Source organism: Pogoniulus pusillus, chromosome 5 (assembly GCF_015220805.1).
Source record: "Pogoniulus pusillus isolate bPogPus1 chromosome 5, bPogPus1.pri, whole genome shotgun sequence".
In the NCBI taxonomy this organism is placed as follows: domain Eukaryota; kingdom Metazoa; phylum Chordata; class Aves; order Piciformes; family Lybiidae; genus Pogoniulus; species Pogoniulus pusillus.
The window spans coordinates 31,356,521-31,379,239 of record NC_087268.1 but is presented as its reverse complement, the minus strand read 5'-3'; the positions used below and the strand labels follow the sequence as shown (position 1 = coordinate 31,379,239).

The window sequence follows — 22,719 nt, the reverse complement described above, 5'->3', positions numbered from 1 at the left end:
TGCAGGCGAGCGCCAGGCCAAGGTCAATCGGACCCTGTATGCCGAAAGCACGGAGCCGGCAGGTTAAGGTGATGGGATGAGCGAAACGCGGGTGGGAGCTGCGCAGCTGACGGGTGTTTTGGAGGGGGAGCTTGCCCTTGCCCGTGCTCGACCCGGCGCCGAGCCCCACACCTGCCAAAGCCCAGCCAGAGCCAGGACGGCCGCGTTTTGCGACTGCCCTATCCCCCGCGGCGGGGAGGATTTGCAATTAAAAAAAAAAGGGCTTCTTTGGGTTTGGAAAAAAAAAAGAGCCTCCTCATCAGCCCGGCCCCCGGGCTGAGAACCTTGCGGCGGCTTTTGCCCTTCCTCGGCGCTTCCGCTATTTCTGGGCAGGGTGAAGCAACGCAGCTTCAGTCTCTGTGCGCCCGAGCTTGTGAAGGTCTTCGGCTCCCATCACATCGCTCTCGTCCTGGCGCGGCGCAACCCCACCGGACCAGCAGCCGGGGGTGCGCACTGCCATGGCCGGCCGCCTGCTACTCCTGCTCTGCGCGGCGCTGGTGGGCGAGCTCTGGGCTGAAGGAGGGGGTAAGCCGGCACCTTCTTTACTTGAGGGGGCAAGGTGGTCATGCCCCCTTCTCGCAGCTCTTGAGAGACTTTCGGGGAAACGCAGGAGGCGGTGGCGGGACGCAGCTGCAGGTCAGGGACTCCCGCCGCCGGGCCCGTGAGGAGCAGAAGTCCTCCCACCCTCGCTCAGGAAGGACCCTGCCTGCCCCTGCCTGCGCGGGGGTCTACCGCTGTTCGGAAGCGGCTAGGGAGGAATTCGGCACCGCAGGGGATGTCTTCCAACGGGGGCTCGGTTCCCACCGCGGATGAAGACTTGTCTGCACCTGTGCCGAGCCTCGCACCCCGCCGAGACACGGGAAAAGTATGTCTCGGGGGCAGGGAGCGGCCAGGGTACACTTCTAGGTGCTTGAGCCCCAGCACTGCTGCATCCCGCTGCGGCCCCTCGGGCGGCGCAGCGCTCTGCTGTTTCCCCTCTATAAAATGGGATTGCTGTCCCGTCCCGTCCCGTCGTTTGCACCGGGAGGCCAACACCCCTCGAAGCCTGAGGTGCATGTGCCTGTGAGGGGAAACCTGGCCAAGACGTGGTTGGGTGGGCTCTGCCGTGGAGGCAGATGGGGAGCCGCGGAGAAGCACGTTTCTCTGTGTCACTGAGGTCAGCACCAAAGTCCAGAGCAGCAACAGAAAGTAGCCTTTTAAAAGTCATTAGCTCTTCCTTCAGTGAATCAGCTTACTTGTACTTTAAAATGAGGTCTTCCTCATTTCTGGAACGTGGGGCTTCAGCTGAGCAATGCCTGCTGTTCCTTGATGTCTCCGAAGATGGAAGCACGACAGAAACCTTGGGAAAGGGAACAGCCAGCCTCGGAAGACTAATTGGCTAGTTCAAGGGTACTTGGGTGATGTGAAGGCCAAGAGTTAGAGAGGTGATAACCCCACCAGCTGCATCCTGTCACTTTGCTGTCACTGCAGAGAGGGATGGATTTAAGGGCAAATAAGACTGGGTGAATGAACTAACAGTTGCTGACTTACAAGTGCTTTGTCTAAGCTTTCCTTGAGAGGAGTCTTTTTGGAAACGATGTGTGGGCTCTATGGGATTGCTTAATATAAACAGCACTAGCAGAACTTGGCTGTTTGTGGCTAATCCACCAATTTCAGTGAAAGCAGAGTAAGTCCTCTCTGTGTTTTCTTAGAGGACATTAGGATGTATGATGATTGCAGTCAGCAAGTTTATTTATTGCTGAATTTGGCTTCATGAAGAATAGTCCAGAAGGCACATGCAGGCTGCCCATTGACCTTGAAGTCCCATCTACAGCACTGTCTTACTCACTTCAGACTGTGATTGGAAAGTATTTTTTCTTTGTAAATTCCAGGTGCTTAGAATATAATTAAATGCCAGCTTCCAAGCACTGCAGACTTTCCCAGCATACATGTGGCTTGTTATGGGAGGATTAACCATTTATTTACTCCAGTGTTGTTTCTGGTTTTCCTGTCTGGCAATGTCAGCAGCAGCCACTGGAGAGTAACCACTGTTGTTCATGCAGCCAAGTGGCTGAGCTCAGTTTAATGCCTCTGTTCCTTCAGTTTGAATCAACAAGCTACTTGAACTTGAAGGCAGCAGGTCTTACACTTCTATGACACCAAGCTTCTAGAAAATAAACCAGCCCAGTGAACTGACTTCAAGGCGTACTTTCCTGCTAAAGCTGATGTTTGTTTGCTTCTGTTCTGAGTGAAATCTTTGAACATAGCTACCTTGGCTCTACCTGCACACACACCTCAGCAGTACATGAACATTTCTCCAGAGAAGTGTGCTAGCATTTCTGAGAAGACTCCAGTGCAGTGCAGTGGAATTTGGGGTGTGAGGGGCTGTAGAACTCATACAAGGGCTTTTCCCATCTGTCAGTAGATACATTACTTCATCTTGAGCTTGTGTGGCATTTAATTTCTAAACTACAAGCTCCTGGAGCAGACAGTGGTGTTCCCTGGTAGTCAGCTTTAAAACCAAATCAAGGAATGCAGTCTGGCCTTCAGGGAGAGTCATTCTGTTCAAGAGTGGAATTCCTAGCAGGAGCAACAGAAGTATAAGCCCTCAGCTACAACCTACACATTCTCGTTTTCAAGACTAAACTTAGTAGCAGGTAATTTGGCAAACCAACACTTTGTTCTGGAGTTGCTGATTCTCAGAGAGGGACTGCTTTGGGGGATCCTGAAATGCATTAGTCTGTGTGAAGACTAACCCTACAGGTAATGTTGTGTATAAGTAGAATGGTAGAAGGGTCTGTTTTGGTTCTGTTTCTACTTCACCTGTTCCTACTGACTGTAGCGCCACCAAATGTACCTGCTAGCTGTGTAATTTTCTCTTTTGCCTAGTGTTCATCAAGAAAGAAAATGCTGATAAGTTCTTGGAAAGGGCAAAGCGTGCTAACTCCTTTTTGGAGGAAATTAAGCAAGGGAACATTGAACGAGAATGCAATGAGGAGCGCTGCTCAAAAGAAGAAGCAAGAGAAGCCTTTGAAAATCAGGAGAAAACTGTAAGAATGAAGTAAATATGAAACATAGATCTATATATTTTGTGTTTACAAAATAACATTAAGCTTTTCTGAGCTGACCATCAAAACTCAAAAATTGTTCCCAGTTACTTAACATGAAGAATAAATAGTGTGGTTGAAATAGCTAAGGCATTAATGTATTGCAATTCTTTATTTAGCTCTTGTAAGGCTGGCTTGTGTTAAAGCCTCCATTCTTTTGCCTGTTTTGATCTGTTTAATTGCCACTGTGAGGTATTTGACCTTTAAATACCCTGATACTACCCGTTCAGCCTCTCTGTGTGGTGTAGCTGAGTGTCATGATGAGTATGGTCAAGACTTCTTGGGTAGAAAATCCATGGGAAGGTTGAGAAGACAAATACAAACATGAGAATTTTGTCAAACTTACAGCTTTGTAGTGCCTATCATTTTGTGCCTCTCTTTTGCAGTATCCAAACTGACAGAATGTATGCTATGGACAGTTCTTACATGCCTTGATGTTAAATTGCCCACATGGGATGAAGTTTGTATGTGTGACTCTAGTGTCACCTGCTCTACCCTGATGCCTCCTTAACTTCAGACAGAAAGGTGATCTGTTCCAAGCTCAAAGGAAAGCTAAAGAGATGGGACAGCTATGGACACTGGTGTCAGCAAAAAAGATATTTGAAAACTTGAAGTGTCTGGTGATGGAGGGAATTGGGAACATCAAGTATACTTGTGTGGCTGCTAAGAACAGCCCTGAGTTGAGGTTAATTTCACTTTGGCTTTACTTGATGCCAGAATGTTCTTGCAGTGGCCCTGACATGACCTGGGTGGGGATTCATGGGTGCATTGCCAGGGTACTTCAGAGCATAAAGGTTGGCTGATTTATAGCAGAACCAGCATAGCCTGTTCTGACTGGTGACCCGATGTCACTGGAGAGGACTGTGTTGGACAGACAGCATACCTGGAGTCCTCAGTGCAGAGGGAAAGAAGAGTTCAAATAGGAGAAAATATTTTTACATCTCGGGATTTCTGAGGCCCTCATTGATGGGGGAGTATGGAGAGAGGAGATCTGAGACAGAATTTGACATTACAGGAATTGTAGGAATAAGGGAATGGCCTGTTAGCAGGGAACAGCTGCCCGAGACAAAACAAAATACAGTATAGACCTTGGGCATGCAATGTGTGGGTCAGACAGACCTCAGAAGAGTAAGATAAGTAAGATCCTGCGGTCAGGACTGCTCAGATAGTTGCATAGCAACTTATATCAAGGAGCAGAGAAGAAAGTAGAAACAGCGTCTTCGGCCTGAGCAGAGTATCAGCCAATCATATAGTAGTTACTAACTTTTACTGTAGTTCTATCCAATCAGTGAGTAACATGCTAGCCCTTCTGATACAATATATACCTGCCTATTTTTCTAATAAAGTGGATTTTTGGCTTGCATCAAGCCGTTGCCCCGTCCCTTCATTGCGGCAAATGGTGACCCCGACGTGATATCGGTGCTTATCGTCCGGGATATGAGGACGACCGGCCGCAAGCCTCTGGGAACTGAAAGCTGCTGAAAGGAAGCAGATCGCGGGCCCGCACTTCATCACCTCCTCGAGATTGGTAGGTGAGCTCAGAGGAACTTAAACATGGGGAATCAAACCTCATATGAAGAAAGGGACGTTTATAAGCTCATGAAAGATTTTGTATATGAACATAAGAAAGACGTATCTGCTTATGAGCTGGAATTACTTATGAGATGGGTCAAGGATAAATTCCCTGACACTACAGAAATTACAGTTTTTGAGTCGGAACTATGGGACAATGTAGGGGACTGTTTATGGGATCTTTCTACAAATGGTGATTTAGAAGCACAGCGCTTGCTTGCACCGTGGCGAAAGGTGTTTGAGGCTGTTGAAGAACAGGAGGGGAAGTCGGGGAGAGCATTTAATCCCGTAGACTTAAAGAAGAAGGGAATGCAGACGAATGCTCCGATTCAACCCTCTGCCCCTCCCTTGCCTTTTGATGCTAACGACTTGCCTACTTTATCGGCGCCTAAGCCGCGAGTGCGATTTAAGCCCGCTGTGGGAACTTCGCAATCAACATCATTTAGCGAAGATCATTTTGAGTTAGATCCCTTTGATCCCGAAAAGGAACCAGACCCGTATCTACCGGATGGTCATGATCCCCGTGTGGTGTGGGCAGCAATTAAACAACGAGCTTTAGACGAAGGGGATGCCGACATGGCAGGGCGTATTACGATTCCGCCCCGACCTGCCACAGTACCAGCCCGCATCGTCGCAGCACCGGTGATCTATCCAGGGCGTGGCGGCAACCCCCAGTGGGAAGCTCTCAGCTTTTCAGTTACCAAAGAGCTGCGCCGTGTTGCCGCTGATAATGGACTGGGTTCACATTATTTCGCGGGATTGTTGGAGTCTGTTTGTGAAAGTTACGTTTTAACACCTTATGATCTGAAGACAATAGCCAAATTGCTTTTAAACTCTTCTCAATATATGCTTTGGGAGTCGGGATGGCGTCAGAGTTTAGAAACTGTTTTACAAAGGTTTGCAGCGGGGAATAATCCAGCCCTGCAAGCCTTAACTATGGATCATCTGATGGGCACGGGGCCGTTAGCCGATCCCGTTGCCCAGGCGAGAGATTGTCCGAGAGAAGCTCTGGACGCCACTAAGGAGGCTGCTAAGCGAGCGCTCCTTAAGATTCCAGATACCCGTAAACCCCAAAAGGCTTTTACGACTATCATGCAAGGACCAAAGGAGTCGTTTATGGACTTCGTAGCAAGATTGCAGGAAGCTCTTGGAAAGCAGGTTGAAAACGAGGAAGCTAGAGAGATTTTACTTCAACAATTAGCAATTGAAAATGCCAATGTGGACTGTAAGAAGTTGCTGAAATCGTTACCGAATCCAAAACCCTCCCTGGTTGAGATGATGGAAGCTTGTAATCGCTTCGGGACGTCCGATTTTAAATGCGAGACTATGGCGGCTGCTTTTGCCGCTGTGAACACAGGGGGGAGGGCGACTGTTTGTTTTGGCTGCGGGAAGCCAGGTCACATTAGGAAGAACTGTTACGCTCAAAAGGGGCAAGTGAATAAGCCTATATCAATATGCCCCCGGTGCCAGAAAGGTCGCCATTATGCAGCTCAGTGCCACTCTAGATACGATAAACAAGGGAAGCCGCTTCAGGGAAACTGGCGGAAGAGCGCGGACCGGCGCCGCGCTCCGACACAAATGATGCAGCCGGCATACCAGATCTCCGAACGCCAGTCTGCGGCTTGCAACGAGCCACATCAGGCAGTGCAGGACTGGACTTGGAAACCAAATACGCAGTGACTTTACTCGATTCTTCAGTTCACTTATTAGATACGAACTTTCAGGGACCTTTGCCAAAAAATACAACAGCTTTGATTTTGGGAAGATCGTCAACTACCCTGACTGGTCTTTTTGTATTACCAGGAGTTATTGATAGTGATGCAAAGGAAGTGAAAATCATGGTTTGGACACCATTCCCTCCCTGTACGATTGCAAAAAATAGCCGTATAGCTCAGTTGCTTTTACTTCCTAGGGATCCATTTAATCCTCAAACAGTGAAGAAACGTGAAGGAGCTTTCGGTTCAACAGGACTTCCAGAGGTCTATTGGACTCAGTCGGTGTCTAATGAAAGACCTATACAAAAATGCATAATGAAAAAAGCAGACCAGCAGGTTGTTTTAAATGGCATTATTGATACTGGTGCTGATGTCACTGTTATTTCTTTGGCCAAATGGCCCCCGGTATGGCCACTGGCAAAAATCTTACAGCCACTGGCAGGAATAGGGGGTGTGGGGAAAAGTCAGCAGAGTGTGGAATTTATACAGATTGTTGGGCCTGAGGGAAGGATTGCAACTGTTAAACCTTTTGTGTTGCCGGTACCTATGGTCCTGTGGGGGAGAGATGTTCTGTCGCAATGGGGTCTCACATTGGAAACACATTTTTAGAGAGGGCTGCTGATGGGCGCGATACCCCAAAATTATCTTGGAAAATACAAATTCCTATATGGGTAGATCAGTGGCCCCTCCCTGAGGAAAAACTTCGCGCCTTGGAACAGTTAGTACAGGAGCAGCTAGAGCAAGGGCACATAGTACCTTCTTTTAGTCCCTGGAATACTCCTGTTTTTGTGATTCAAAAAAGGTCTGGCAAATGGCGTTTGCTTCACGATTTAAGAAAAATTAATGATGCTATGGAATCCATGGGAGCATTGCAACCAGGGCTCCCCTCTCCCACAATGATTCCTAAAGATTGGGCTTTAACTGTCATAGATTTGAAAGATTGCTTTTTTAGCATTCCTCTTCACCCTGAAGATGCTCCTCGGTTTGCCTTTTCCATCCCAAGTGTTAATATGAGAGCACCTCTAAAGCGTTATCAATGGACTGTATTACCACAGGGAATGAAAAATAGCCCCACAATTTGTCAATGGTATGTGGCTAAAGCATTGTCTCCAGTACGTGAGCAATTTCCTCAGGTATTGCTGTATCACTACATGGATGATTTGCTTATTGCTGCCAAAGATCCATTTGACATGGAACGGGCGGTACAGGAGGTTTGTACAGCCATTGAAAAAGCCTGTCTTTGTATCTCTAAAGAAAAGATACAGAGATTTGAACCTTGGCAATACCTGGGATGGAAAATAAGAGCTCAAACAATAACATCTCAGAAGGTTCAGCTGCAAACTCAAGTGAGCAATTTGCATGACATTCAAAAACTACTAGGTTCTATAAATTGGCTACGGCCTCTTCTGGGTATTTCTAATTCTGATTTGGCCCCACTATTTGAACTCCTAAAAGGTGACATTAATTTGTCTGCCCCCCGTTCTTTGACTCCAGAAGCAAAGAAAGCCATTCAAAAAATTTGTGAAGCCATACAATCACGACAGGCTCATCGTTGGGACCCTGACCTGCCACTGTTTCTGATAATTTTGTGGGATGATGTTAAACCTTTGGGTCTCATCTTTCAATGGGATTTGAGCCTGAAAGATCCATTGTTACTTCTTGAGTGGGTCTTTTTACCCCATCAGCCTTCAAAAACTATTTATTCCCAGCCAGAAATGTTTGCTCATATTATCATGAAAGCTAGGAATAGGGTAGTTACCCTAACGGGCAAACAATTTTCAGTCATTTACACCCCACTTACAGATGCTTATTTTATCTGGCTGATGCAGAATTCCTTACCATTTCAAGTGGCAGTCCAGGGGTATGTGGGTCAGTTTTCAAATCACCCACCACCCCACAAATTGTTTCATTTATCTTTTGCTCTGGCAGAGGAACCTAAGAGAAGCTTTCAACCACTGGATGCGATTACCTTTTTTACAGATGGGTCAGGAACATCACAAAAGTCAGCAATAGTTTGGTGGGATGTTAATATGCAAGGTTGGAATTCAGAAGTTTCTTTATGTCCAGGTTCCCCTCAAATAGTGGAACTAGCAGCAGTAACACGTGTGTTTCAATTACATCATGATAAGCCTTTCAATTTAGTCACTGATTCTGCCTATGTGGCAGGGATTGTTATGCGTGCTGAAGCTGCTGCACTTAAAGATGTTTCCAATCCCCACCTTTTTGATTTGCTGCAGAAATTGATTTTTCTTTTAAATAACAGACAACATTCATTTTTCATTATGCATATTAGATCTCATACTGACCTCCCAGGATTTCTTGCAGAAGGGAATCGTCAAGCAGATTTACTAACTTTACCAGTTTTGACTTTACCTGATCGAATAGCTCAGGCCAAGCTCAGTCATATGTTTTTCCATCAAAATGCAAAAGGCTTAAGAAGGCAATTTGAATTGTCTGCTCAACAAGCAGCAGATATCATTGCATCCTGTCCAGATTGCCAACGTACCATTGTACCTACAGGTAGCGAAGGTGTTAACCCTCGTGGATTAAACAGCTTAGAAATCTGGCAATCAGATGTGACCTATGTTCCAGAATTTGGATTGTTTAAATATGTACATTCTTCTATTGATACCTTTTCTGGAGCATTATATGCCTCCTGTCATAAAGGAGAAAAAGCAAAGGATGCAAAAAAGCATTTTCTTAGAGCCTTTGCCATGTTAGGAGTGCCTCGAGCTATTAAAACTGATAATGGCCCTGCCTATATTTCTCAATTCTTGCAAAGCTTTTTTTCAGAATGGGGAATTCGGCATGTCACTGGGATCCCACACTCCCCTACAGGGCAATCTATCATTGAGAGAGCACATCAGACTTTGAAATCTCTTTTGCAGAAACAAAAAGGGGGAGGAGGGATTTCAGTGACACCTGAAGAAAGATTACAAAAGGCTCTCTATGTTTACAACTTTTTGAATTGCACAAGGACAGATGATATTCCACCAATAGTGCGGCATTTTGCAAATAATCACCTTTTTGAGCTTCAGGAAAAGCCACCAGTTTTAATTCGTGATTTAGAATCAGGTAAAGTCAAAGGTCCTTATCCTTTGATAACATGGGGAAAAGGATATGCTTGTGTTTCCACAGAGTCAGGTCCTAGATGGATACCAGCAAAATATGTTCGTCCTTACAAGGGATCGATTCAAGAAGATCAGACGGACAAGGACAAAGTAACAGCTTTGACTCTAGGATGAAAGTTGCAGTTATTGTGATCTTGGGAATATGGGAGGTTGGATTAGTTGTTAGTTTACTTTAGTTAATTTCACTGAATTAGAATTGCTTTGTTTAGTTATGGTTACTTTTTAGAATTTCTTTTTGTAAAATCTTTTGTGGGATGGGGACTAATTGGATTTATTTGTAGTGTGTAAAAATGCTTTGTTATGTATTGCTTATAATATTCTTGCTACTTATATTGCTATTATGTATTTTGCTGTGTATTCAACGAATGATTGGTTGTGCTACTGTTAGGTTCTCCTTTGTATAACAAAAAGGGGGAGATGTAGGAATAAGGGAATGGCCTGTTAGCAGGGAACAGCTGCCCGAGACAAAACAAAATACAGTATAGACCTTGGGCATGCAATGTGTGGGTCAGACAGACCTCAGAAGAGTAAGATAAGTAAGATCCTGCGGTCAGGACTGCTCAGATAGTTGCATAGCAACTTATATCAAGGAGCAGAGAAGAAAGTAGAAACAGCGTCTTCGGCCTGAGCAGAGTATCAGCCAATCATATAGTAGTTACTAACTTTTACTGTAGTTCTATCCAATCAGTGAGTAACATGCTAGCCCTTCTGATACAATATATACCTGCCTATTTTTCTAATAAAGTGGATTTTTGGCTTGCATCAAGCCGTTGCCCCGTCCCTTCATTGCGGCAGGAATGTAAGTTCCATTAGTGTTTACTGAATTTAAGACACAGCTACGCAAGAAATCAAGTGCCTTGTGCTGAGTGAGTCACATTGGGAAGTCTCTAATGAGTTGTAGATAGTTCTGAAAATTACATGAGACTTGGTGTTGCAGAGCTGGGCACTATAGATGGGTCATATGGTTTTACCTTATTAAATGGTAGCAGGCTGCAAGGAAGGCACTGTGCATGCCTACAACTTAAATATTTGTTTTAATGATTTGTAGCTGCAAGTATCCTCTGTGTGAAAGCTCCAATATTTTTCTGAAGAACTAAGTAATTCTCATCTAACTCTTTCTGTCTCCTTTTATTCCCCTTTTCCCATGCCTACCTGTAGGAGGAATTCTGGAACATCTATGTAGGTAAGAAATGCCTGGCGTTTGTTTAGAGAATTACACCTCCTTATTGCAAGGTTAAAAAGGATGCACATCTTAGTGGACCGCTTCCTGCCCCCCTCCTCTTTTCAGCACTGGACACCCTCACATTGTGTTTCCTCTGAAGAAGGAACCTGATTTACTGCCATGCTGTTGCTTGAACCCAGCTGCTTCATTTGAAGGCAAGGTTCAGCCACCTGAAAGTGCTGGGATGATCTTTGTCTTCTTTTAAAAAAGTGACGGTGGCCCTTGGCATGCAAAGACAGTGAGGAGCAGAAATTGGGCATGTGATTCTGCCAGTCTGTTACCCTCCAGAGGGGCAGCTCTGGATGGAGGAATTCCAGGTGCAAATAGTCACCATTGTTTCCTTTTCACATCCTATTGTCTGATTCTTCTCACCAAAATATTCCAGCTAGTCTCAAACTAGCACAATGAGGGTGGCCAACACGAAGACATTAAGCTGTATCACACAGTCACTCATCAGTTACTCAACGCTTCCATACCAGACTCTTGTGTATTCCTGTATTATGGAGCATTATGTGGGATGTGCTTTCTACAGCACCATTTGACATTCAAGGATGACAAGCCAGTAGATTAGCAGGTACCACCCATCACATCTTTCTGGATTATTTTGGTTTTTTAAAGGTCCCAGTTGTATTTATTAGGGTTCTGGTGTTCATTGTCACTATACAGGGACAGACTTTTTTGTGTTAGTGTTTGGTACTGTGTCCTTCGGAAAGTATGTGGCCAGCTTCCATATTAGGACTACCTCAGAAGTGTTGACCAAAGACATCCCAGCTTTGCCTTTTGGAATCTGCAGAAAACTAAAGACAGTTGCCACACAACAGATGCAGACTCTCACAATCCTGTAAGCAGGGGATGAACTCCACAACCTACAGGCTGAAATTTCAAGCAATGTCTACATCAGTGTTGCAGTGAACCAGAGTGGAAAATTTCTAACCATTTTCTCACGAGAATACAAGCAGCACAACATCAGTGCCAGTGCTCTTAGAGGAAATGCCAGTTTCCTACGTTTTAAGACCACAAATGCTTTATTGGTATTCAGAAGTATTGAGAACCATGGCTACCCTCAGACAAGTTACTAGCACAATCTATTCTCATATCCTTTTTTTTTTGGAAGGAGATTCTGCAGTGTATCACAGTGGCAACTACAGTACCAGGGAAAACTAAAGCATAGTTTCTAATGGTAGGATGCTGCTTAGCTAAGACCTCTGCAGAATTTAGTGCTCTGACAGTGCAGAGGAGGCAGAAACAAGGAGCTGTGCTTCAGACCTTAAGTCTGTCTTTCTTTTGGTAAATGGTAGTCTCACCTTCCTTCTGTTGAGGATGGACATCAGTCTTCAATGCCACTGTAGTGGACCACACACAGATACAGCATTTGAGAGCACTGTTGTGTTTGGCTGGGTATAGGCACAGAAAGGGTGTTAAGATGTGGAGCGCAGTACACAAAGCCACGCTGATGTGCCCTGTGGCAGATAAAACTGCAGCAGATAAGATCACAGGCCAAAGCCACCGTGGAGGTGTCAAACTGGATCTTTAGGATGAGCAGCTTCTTGCATCTTGTCTCCTCCATGGACACTACTGTTCTTCCTGTTTCTTGTTGAACAGTGCAGCAGAAGAACCCAAGAGGGTCATTTGATGGGGAGACACATGTAATTGCAGCAGGTCACTGCATGAGACCGTGTCAGTGGGCATCTGTGCAGGAGTGGGACATGTCTGCAGGCATAGTGCAACCTCACTTTACTGCATGTAACTGTGTGAGGTACATGTGTCTGTGGCCCTGGTGTGTCTAGGTCACAGAATGGAACAAAGGCTGTGCATCTGCCTTTCCAATCTAGGAGATCCCACTGTAGATGTGGATAGCGTGAGGCAAGAGCTAATTTTTTGAAGCTGAAGCTTATACCTCAGCAGATACAACAAGAAATTTGGCCTGCACGCATGAATTTATCAGAGCTTTGTAAAGCATTTTTTGGTTGGTTTGGTTTTTTTTCTGGCTAGTATGCTGATGTCTGTATTTAACTGAACAGCACTGCAGGTGTACATGCAGAAGTGATGAAATGACCTTTAAAGAAAAGTTGAATTGTTGTTGCTATGTACAATTGTATGAAAATGGAAGAGGCCAAAAGGTTACTATCTTCAAACAGTAATTGTGAGGTAGAAATGTTCTCTCTGCTTTTACAGCCTTTGCTGTAAATGATGTATACTCTGACTGTATTATTTTCTTTGTAGGAAGATAAAGGCTTGTGTATGTGGTGTCATACAGTAGCCACCACAGCTAGATTGCATTTAGACTATTGTATCTGGACTGTGGCAACTCACAGAACACATGTTGTAAAAGGAAAGATGAATTACTGCTGGTCTTACAAAAAATTTGTTTTTGTAGATGGGGACCAGTGCAGCTCAAATCCATGTCACTATGGTGGACATTGTAAAGATGGAATTGCTTCCTACACTTGCTCGTGCCTGGATGGTTATCAAGGGAAGAACTGTGAATTTGGTAGGTTTCTGCTTTAGAGAACCGTGGCAGTAAATTCATAGTTAACTCTCTCTTAATGAGCATTATTTGCATCTTCAAAAACCAAGTAGAATCGGATGGCAATCAGGGATGAGTTGGAGGACAGTGCCAGAAACACAAAGCCCTGGTGACTCTACAACTGAATGGTGTTAATGAATGTTCCAAAGTTACACTTGCCCCAAAGAATCCTTCTAGTTATTGTAGTGTGTCTTTGCATGAGCTTGAATCTCCAAATATGACAATGAAACTAGGAAGCATAGGGTCATGTTAAAGTGTCATTGTTCCAAGGGCAGATGTACAGCCTCTCTTCTCAGCTCACTGCAGTGAAGAACCAAAGAAAGCAGATACCAGTAAACAATGCAGAGACTTTTTGAGCTTTGCAAGGAATCATTTTATTTTTTAATACAAATCCTCCCCGAGTCTCACTTCTGTCTCATACAGCAACTACCCTGACACATCTCTCGGTTGCCAAGAAGTAAGGATGGAGAGTCTGGAATTGAAGTTCAAACACAGGGCTAAGGGAAGTGATGGGAAGCTGTGTTTAAAGGCAGGAGGGGAGAATTGTGTAAGGATTTACCAATATCTGTTTCATTTATTTCTTCACTGTCATTTTGTCTCTGCATTTTAAATTTACCATGACACTGCCACTGAGCCCACTTGGCCTTGGCAAGTATGATCTGTGCAGCCACTTGTGCTCTTACTAAGCTGTGCTTCGGGTGTTTTACCAGTGGAGATACAGATCTTGTTTAAAGAGTGCAATTTATTTTGGTGAACTTTGATATCTTCTGTGGAGCCAGTATTTATTTACAGTTTTTCTTCAAATATCTCTTTTACAGTCATACCAAAGTACTGCAAAATAAACAATGGTGACTGTGAGCAGTTCTGCAGCATCAAAAAAAGTGTACAGAAGGCTGTTGTGTGCTCCTGTGCAAAAGGGTATGCTCTAGCAGAGGATGGCAAACACTGCGTTTCATCAGGTATGAAGCCACGTAACAAACTCCTAGCAATGCTGGTGAGACTTGTTGCACAGTTTAAGAATGTCTTTCGAACCATCAGTGTTCTACATGCCATAGATATAACACTGAGGCAAACTGATTTCCAAAGCTTTCCATTTGTGTGGTGATGCAATGGATGTATCAAAATCCAGCCGATTTGGAACCCTTTGCAAAGTGCCTTTCACAGAATTACCTGAGGAGACTCCACTGTTGACAGGAGAAAAGTGATTGCAGTTATTTCTCCTTTGCATGAACATTTAAACTCATAAGAACCAGCAGCTCACAAACTTTCCCACTTTAGGTTTTAATTAACATAATCAAATAGTAATTGGTTTACATTAAATAGTTACAATTAATGTTATTTACGTTTGTTAATTTTAGTTATATTTCCACAAATCGGGGGGGGGAGAGAGGTTAAATCAACTGTATGCTCCTGATGTCAGTTTTCCTGTCTATTGTAACTAATAATACATTTCTGTCCTGAGCCTTTGTGATGGTTTGGGTGTTCCCCACCCCCCACACTTTTGGAAATCACCCAGACTAGACTCAGCCAGCTCTGGAAATAGGAATGAAGCTTATATTTACAGCTAGCACAATGTACAAGCAGATATTTACAGTATATACAGTTATAGACAGAAATATACAAGGTAAAAGGTAATACAGAAACACAACTCTCCTCCCAGAAACCTGAGTCCCCAGGAGGGGCTCTCAACTGCCCCTTCACCTTCCCCCTACCCCTCTCAACTTTACCCCAGTCCCAGGGAAGAATGGAGGTTAGGCCAGGGGGGTTAGGAAGCAAAGGGAGGGTGAGGTAGAGAGATGCAGCTCAGCCAGCAGCCCCAGTGAGAGTGGTTATCTGTGTTTTTATTTCTTGTTCCTATACATCTCAGCAGGCCTATGAGGGAAGTAGACATCACCATTGTTTTCCTTTCACAGTCTGTAATCTAGTCCTTTTCACCAAAACATTCTAGCTAGGCTCAAACTAGCACATCCTTGTTAGTCCTAAAATCAAACACTTCACTTAATTTCTTAATTAAGATGGTTTTAAGAGTACATGAATATAGCAATGTCAACAATTGAAGATGATGTTTTACATTTTAGCTGCTTTGGAAACATTGTTCAAAGACTGAACTTATGGATGAGATTTGGGACTACAAAATGCCTATTATTTTCAAACCTTGTGGTCTCACTCCTTTATTGTATCTGTCAAGGTTTTGCTAGCATTTTGGAAGCTGGACAGCTTCATTAATTGGTTTGTTGTGAGATGGTGTTGTTAAGGAATTTCCTCTTGTGCTGACGCTTCTGTCCATCTCTAATTCTTACGTTCTTGACTTTACAGTAAAGTATCCATGTGGAAGAGTTTTTGTGAAAAGAAAAAAAAGGTCAGTTATTTCACCCCCTGATAATAGCAGTGTAACTACTGATGAAGATGTCCCTTCCATAAATGGGACAGTTTTGGAGGAGGACATTGTTACTACCACAGAAAGTCCAACCGTCAGTCCTGGAAATGAAGCAAGTGACAGGAATCCACATGTCATTACCAGGATAGTAGGTGGTGATGAGTGTCGTCTTGGCGAGTGTCCATGGCAGGTAAAGCTGGTGTTTGTGCTCTGCATGTAAACAGAATGTGTTTCTGAGGGAAACAGTTCATATAAACTCCTTGCTTTCTGACTGTTACCTGGCTAGCAGGCCATTAGTAGTTGGATGTGACTGAGTTGTACGAACCAGAGCACTTAGATCTGCTATTCTGCAAACTGCAGCCTTACAATGTGGAAATGAAGAAGGCTTTGTGCAGTTTTCAGTGCTGCTGCTTTACATGGTGCTGTCACCAGAGAGGGCTTTTTAGTCATGCTGGCAGATGTTTTTGCAGGTTATATTCACTTTCTGCTTTACGGTGGTCTATTTAGGGTGGTATACCTGAGTGCATGTCAAAGAAATCATGCATTTGCCTCACAAATATGCTTTCATATCCAAGTTCTCCTCTTCAGTTTGGATCAGCCAAAATGAGTTTCTCTATTTGGGCCACTAAGGGAGTGAAACAGAATTTGAACAGAAGTTCTTTGGGGTAGTAAGTCCAAGAAATGGTGTGACTTGGGGGCTGCGCTATCCCTGCTCAATCAGTGGCTTATTCCTAAAGGACATTACTAAGCAGTGGGAAGCAAACATCTACATCATGTAAAGACAATCAAGATTCTGTACTGTATACTTCCTCATGCGTGTGCAATACTTGGAGATACCTGCCAAACAGTAAATGTTGTAGTAATAAGCATATATGTAGTATGCAGAGAAATAAATTACCTGTTTATAGCTCATTTAAGTTAATTCTGCACTTGGCTTCTTTTTTTTCTTTTGCAGGCTGTTCTGTTAAATGAGGAAGGGGAAGAGTTTTGTGGTGGAACTATTTTAACTGAAAAATTTATACTTACTGCAGCTCATTGTATGAACCAATCTAAAGAAATTAAAGTTGTTGTCGGTAAGTGCTTATTTATTTTACTCCTCTGACGTTTGAGCATGTGTCGTGGACTAATCCTTTGTGCTCTAAATCTTGCAGTCATATTGTAGTCATATTGCTTTATTTGTTATGATTTGTCACTTTGTTGCTTTTTATTCTTTCTCATTGTTCTGGGAATCCTGCTCTGTGAAAACAGAGGCAGCTGATACAGGACGTGGTAATGGTACATCCCTTTCTTCTTTACCAGCTAATTGGAAGTGATTAAGAACAAATGTTCTTGAAATATTGTCTAGCATTGTATTCATCACAGTGGTGCTTCTTCAGAAAGCTGATCATTCCAGGCACACCTGAAACAAGCAGGTTTGTTTGTGTAGGAACACTCAGGAAAGCTGTGACACACGGACTACAGGAAGAAGCAGCAGCCTCACATGATGACAGCCTCATACCTGAGGCATGACCCAGGATCAAAGCAACTTTATATTTGCACTGGTTTTGGTCCTGACCCTGGCCAGTTTTTCTTCCCTGATACAAGCCAGGCTCAAGCTCCTGTAAGAGCTTCCACCCAAAGTTGTGTTAGTTTATGTCAATAGGTTTCTGTAAACTGGTACCAAAATCTCCATGGACAAATGCTTGGAACTGAAACTGGTCCAGGTACTGCTAGCAACCATTGCAACACATTTTTATAGTTTACTTGTGTGGTGTAAAGTCATATGCAGAGCGTTAGGAATGGGTATACTAACCTCTTCCTTTGTCAGGGTCATTCCTAATACTACTCTCGCCATATTAATACGTTTTCGGATGATCTCATGCAGGTGAAGTGGACAGAGAAAAGAAAGAACAATCTGAAACGATGCATACTGTGGACAAAATTCTCGTTCACTCTAAATACATCGCTGAGACTTACGATAATGACATAGCCTTAATAAAGCTGAAGGAACCTATAACCTTTTCTGAGTACATTATCGCAGCATGCCTCCCCGAAGCAGACTTTGCTAATGAAGTTCTGATGAACCAAAGGTCTGGCATGGTTAGTGGCTTCGGGCGTGAATTTGAAGGCGGACGACTGTCCAAGAAACTGAAAGTGCTTGAGGTCCCTTATGTTGATAGGAACACTTGCAAGCAATCCACCAACTTTGCAATAACAGAAAACATGTTCTGTGCCGGCTATGAGACAGAGCAAAAAGATGCGTGTCAGGGCGACAGCGGAGGGCCTCATGTCACCAGGTATAAGGATACTTATTTTGTTACTGGAATTGTTAGCTGGGGAGAAGGATGTGCAAAGAAAGGCAAATATGGTGTCTATACCAAACTGTCCAGGTTCTTACGCTGGGTAAGAATGGTCATGAGACAGAATTTGTAGTGGTATGGTTCTCGATCCTTCTGTTAGCTAACCAAGTGCAGTTTCTGTAATAGAAACATGACTCTTTCTTTTATTCTTTTTTTTTACCTTTTTTTTACCTTTTTTTTTTTTTAAGCCACATCTGCTAATCTTAAATTTCGAGAGCTCATTCCTTAAAGTTATGGTGTTGCTTCTTTTTGTTTTGTTCCTGGTTTTAAGTGTGTATATGCAGGCTGCTGGTGTTGTTTGCCGTTTGTACGATGAGAAGCTCAGCAGGGTCCTCGGTTTCCTTGTTTGGGTGTTTTTCTGTTGCCATTTTGGTTCCTGTGTGTTCATCCAAGGGCTATCCACCGGAGACTCCAGAACATAATATGAACCTCCCACTAATTATGATAGAAGTGGGAAGGACAGAACTTTAGTTAATCCTCTATTACAGCCAGCTGACTCAGTAGGGAGTTTGTTTAGCTTCTACCTGCAGATTGAGGGATCAGGGAAGCTTGCTTGGTAAAAGCTGAGACAGAAGTATTCAATGTGTGATGATAAATAACTGCACATTCCACAAAAGTGCCTACTTAGGTCACAGTACCCAACTGAAATGGGGTTTTGCTATATATGGCTTGTGCTTCACTTCAGTTTAATTTGAACACTTCTGTTCTGCTCATCAAACAAAAGATGAATATGTGCATGTTCACTATTTTCTGTATCACAGTCTGAATTGTATATGGCTGAGAACTGGAACACTCCTTGCCTCGTTCTGGGTGTTTCTGTAAGAGGCTATATTGAGTTACACTAGCATTTGAAATAAAAAAAAAATCTTTCTTTTTTTGTCCTTTTTCTTTATTTACTCCCCCAGTCAGATTACAAATATATGAAAACAAAATCTCATTGGGGGGGGGGGGGGGGAATTTGATGTCCCTAAACAAATGTGACACATTTCACCTGCCTTCTGTCAAGGCTGAAGAAGAGGTAGAGAATGGGGAGGGGTAATTAAAGGACTTTCACTGGCCTAGAAGTTCATAAAGGGCAATTGGGCAATTTAGCTGCCAAGAAAATAATTTTCTTAGTGATGAATTCAAACAGTGACATTCCACACATAGTAATTTCAGGTACCGTGATCTGATTTGTACTGTAAGGTTTCCAGGGAGAAGCTTGGCCCACTGATGGTTTTGTTGGTTTCTTTTAATGTGGAGTAGTGTTCTTCCATATGATCTGTAAACATCAATTTACAGTTTACATCTAGTGGCAGAGATCATGGCAAAATTTACAGTGGAAGAGACAGGTGAAAGCGACCTGGTCCAACCCTGTGCTCAAGGCAGGACTAACGGCAAAGTTAAATCAGGTCGTGTGGGAAGTGGCCCAGTCAAGTTCTGGTTGAGGTTTTATTGCCCTCTGAGCAACCTGTTACTGTGCTTTGGTCTTCTAATGGTTGAAGTTTCTCATGTTCAAGCAGAATTTTCCTTGTTGCAACCTCTGACTCTTCTTTCTGTGGGCACTTCTGGGATAGGGTTTGCCCTGTCTTCACTGTAATCCTCATTTAGGCAGTGGATGACTGCAGTTAGGTTTCCCAGCTCTCCCCATCTAGACAATCCCAGATGCCTCAGCTTGTTGCTGTACATCATGTGCTTTAGCACCCTAAATATCCTGATGTCAGAGCTCCTCCAATCTGTTTTGCTTCCTTGCTGTCTGAGGGACACCAAACTGCACCAGACCTGTGCTGTTTATCTCTTAGGGTCTCAGCTGGTGCTGGCTAGTTTTGTATAGCAGGTGCTGTTTGCAAACCAGGCTGACAAACCAGAAATACAACTCTGCAGAGCAACAGGAGATGCTGCAATCAGCAGTAACTGTGGGCAGCAGACACTGCAGGTCAATTACCCCAGACTCGTGGTCTCTACCTGTACAAATCCTCAGCAGGCTTACTTCAGTGTTTGTTCAACTGTTTGTTCCCTAAGTTCTGTCTGCTGGATTCCTGGTTGAATCACTTGTCCCACTGGTAGCTTGCCCTGTCCACCAACAGAATGAAACATCCCTGTTCAAAGGGACAACCTCATGCCTAGGTGCTACTTAAATCCTATTTACATGCTTGTGCCAAGAGCATTCTCCTACTTCAGTGAAGCTTGAGGACTGAAGTGAAACTCAGACCTGGACTATGCAAGGTGTTGAGATAGCAGAGGAGAGGACCTCCCTTGCTGGGAGTGATGGCAGTAGCTGAGATTTACTTGCTGGTGCAGATACAGGTTCTTGACAAGCCAAGTAGCACCTTGAGAGCAGGCACAGAGCCGGTTTAAAAGGTGAGCGTGCAAGAGGGTGAGGAAAGTCCATGTTTATGTGCAACATGGCTGTTATTAGCAGAGAACTGTCATTACTCTGCAGACTACAAGGGACTTTGTCCTTAGGCTTTGCAATCAGTTTGTTTGTCTTTTACAAATTAAACTGGTTCTTAGCCTTTTATCCTGTGCTATGGTGCCTGGAGTGGCCGAAGCTCAAAGGCATCACATTCACTCCTCGTTCCATAATGGTGTCTCTGCCATGCTAAAAAAACAGGAGTGAAACTCGATGAGTGAGACTTGATGTGGCCTTGGGTGGCCTAATCCAGTTGGAGGTGTCTTTGCTCACTGCAGGGAGAGGTTGGACAAAATGACCTTTGAGGGTCCCTTCCAACTCAATGCAATCTGTGAACCTGTGAAACATCTATTTTCTTCTTGGCCTCCTACAAAAGAGCGTAACCAATTCTAGAGCCCGCAAGAAAAGGATTAAAGGACAAGTTTTTATTGTAGACTAATTATTTAGGGGTCATTTCTTGTAGCAAAATTGGAATAGATTTGAAAAGAGGTACAGCACACAAGTGCTGAGTAAGCTAATGGATTTTAAAATACCAGAACTCCTCACAGCAAGCAAACACCGCTGGTTTAGGCAGAAAGTGACACCAAGGATGGTAAAAGATGGTCTAAGCTACTATCTCATGCTCAGGCTTCAAGTAAAAGCCAGTCCAGGGAAGAAAAGAAGGATGATAAGAAAATAACTTTGGGGGTTTGGAAAGGGCAATATGAAGAGTGAAAAGGTAGGACATTGCAGACACAGGTCCAAGATAATACAGCTGGGCAAGAGACTGTTGTGCATGAGGCACTGAGCTTTGGAAAAAAATGAGTCTCCTTTAGGCTAAAACAGAAAGCTTGAGGAGAAACATAGGAGTAGCCTTCATGTGTGCAAAAGGCTGCTGCAGAGACAGAGGGACTAATCAAACTTCATGTTTGTAGTGAAAAGAATACACAGCACACCTCAACTACAGCATGGAAGTTTCAGGGAGATGCCAGGGAAAACCTAACTGACTAGAAAAGACCTGTGATAGCTTTTGTGTGGAGGCCAGTGTAGTTGCCAATGTGGCAGTCTTTCAGAACAGAGGAGGTAAGGTGCTGTCAGGTATGCAGCACAACACAGGCTGTGCCAGGGACTGAATATGGATGAGTTGTCCTTTGGGAGAGAACTACACTTTTGCAGGCATAGTGTCCAAATGGAAGCAGTTTCCTAGGAGGCTTTTTGCTGACACTTTGGGCAACATGCCAAGAAAAACAGAGGTAAACTTGCTATCTTTTTTAGTGTGTAAGCTGGTCTGGGAGATCCCAGAGCTAGCCACGGTTTTCTGTGTGTCTATATGGGCAACACAAGCAAAGAGTCACAGTTATAGTCATGCATTTGTGACTTAGCACAGTAATAACGTACAAGGTTTTCTTTCCTCTTTGCTGCTGCCTGACAGGTGATTTACCTGACAGGATTGTCTTCCACAGGCAGGGCCCCAGACCACAAGGCCCTGTCAACAGCTGTTCCCATGCAGTGGTGTGACAAAACAAAAGAAAAAGAAGTCCAGAATAAGGTGGGAATTGGTCTGTCTAGGTGCTTGTGACAGAGACAGGACCTCTGGGACTTAGAGGTTCCATCCAGCTTGCCGCATCTGTACTGGATACCTGCTTACCAGCTCCACTATATTCCAAGACTTCACCTATGAGCATGTCAATCAACCCAGAAGAAAACCTGCATTTTCTCTCTTGTTTTCTCTTGTTCTAATTAGCTCCATGCTTTACTTGCTTCTCAAGGTTCTAGCAGAGCTGAGAGGCAACATCTGTATTGATAGCTATTTGCTGACAAAACCCCACAAGAATTAACAGTGCTGAGTGGAGCCAGAACTCTACATCAGCACCCACTGTGCTTTTGTGTGTCTCAAAACAGATGTCACATCTCCACTTGAGGAAGTGCCTCACTGTCTTTGAGGCTGGACCTTGAGATGCTTCTCTGCAGAATAAGTGTGTGAAACATGCTGCATACATGATACATGCCTTGTTGATGTTTAATTTTGATGTAAAAGTCATTAAGTGGTTTGAAAAATCTGAACAAACAACTGAGTCATCCACATTACCAAGGGATGAGGTGGGGAAGGTACTTAATGGGGCACCAGGTGCCCCAAGAATCTTCAGACTATTTCAAGGGTAGGTTTCTCATACAATGTACATGTAGAAAGCAACTCTGAGTGCACTCATCTACATTTCATTTTAATTAACAGACTAGAAGTGGCTGACAATATACAGAAGATGACTTTAGTAAAATTAACTGTAAAATGACAGAGCTCATGAAGAAAGTAAAGATAAAGAAGAAGAAAATCAAATCACT

The 22,719-nt window shown here is 43.9% G+C and overlaps 1 protein-coding gene across 2 annotated transcripts; it reads left to right on the top strand.

The window, feature by feature from the left end:
- The first annotated feature begins 286 nt into the window (after positions 1-286).
- On the top strand, positions 287-18,866 carry F10 (coagulation factor X). 2 transcript variants are annotated; one of them, XM_064143705.1, is made up of 8 exons: positions 287-564; positions 2,908-3,068; positions 10,702-10,726; positions 13,143-13,256; positions 14,111-14,251; positions 15,609-15,859; positions 16,625-16,742; positions 17,534-18,866. In XM_064143705.1, the coding sequence occupies exons 1-8, from the start codon at positions 498-500 to the stop codon at positions 18,079-18,081; spliced, it is 1,425 nt and encodes a 474-aa protein (XP_063999775.1). In that variant the 5' UTR covers positions 287-497; the 3' UTR covers positions 18,082-18,866. The 2 variants fall into 2 exon arrangements, with proteins under 2 accessions (XP_063999775.1, XP_063999776.1); XM_064143706.1 differs by lacking the exon at positions 287-564 and adding an exon at positions 811-904.
- The last annotated feature ends 3,853 nt before the right edge of the window (positions 18,867-22,719 follow it).

Bases quoted from the DNA above. Each gene is read 5' to 3' on its own strand.
- F10 (XM_064143705.1), top strand. From the start codon at position 498: ATGGCCGGCCGCCTGCTACTCCTGCTCTGCGCGGCGCTGGTGGGCGAG. The intron at 14,252-15,608 runs GTATGAAGCCAC...TTGACTTTACAG, and splicing joins CAAACACTGCGTTTCATCAG to TAAAGTATCCATGTGGAAGA. The intron at 15,860-16,624 runs GTAAAGCTGGTG...TTTCTTTTGCAG, and splicing joins TTGGCGAGTGTCCATGGCAG to GCTGTTCTGTTAAATGAGGA.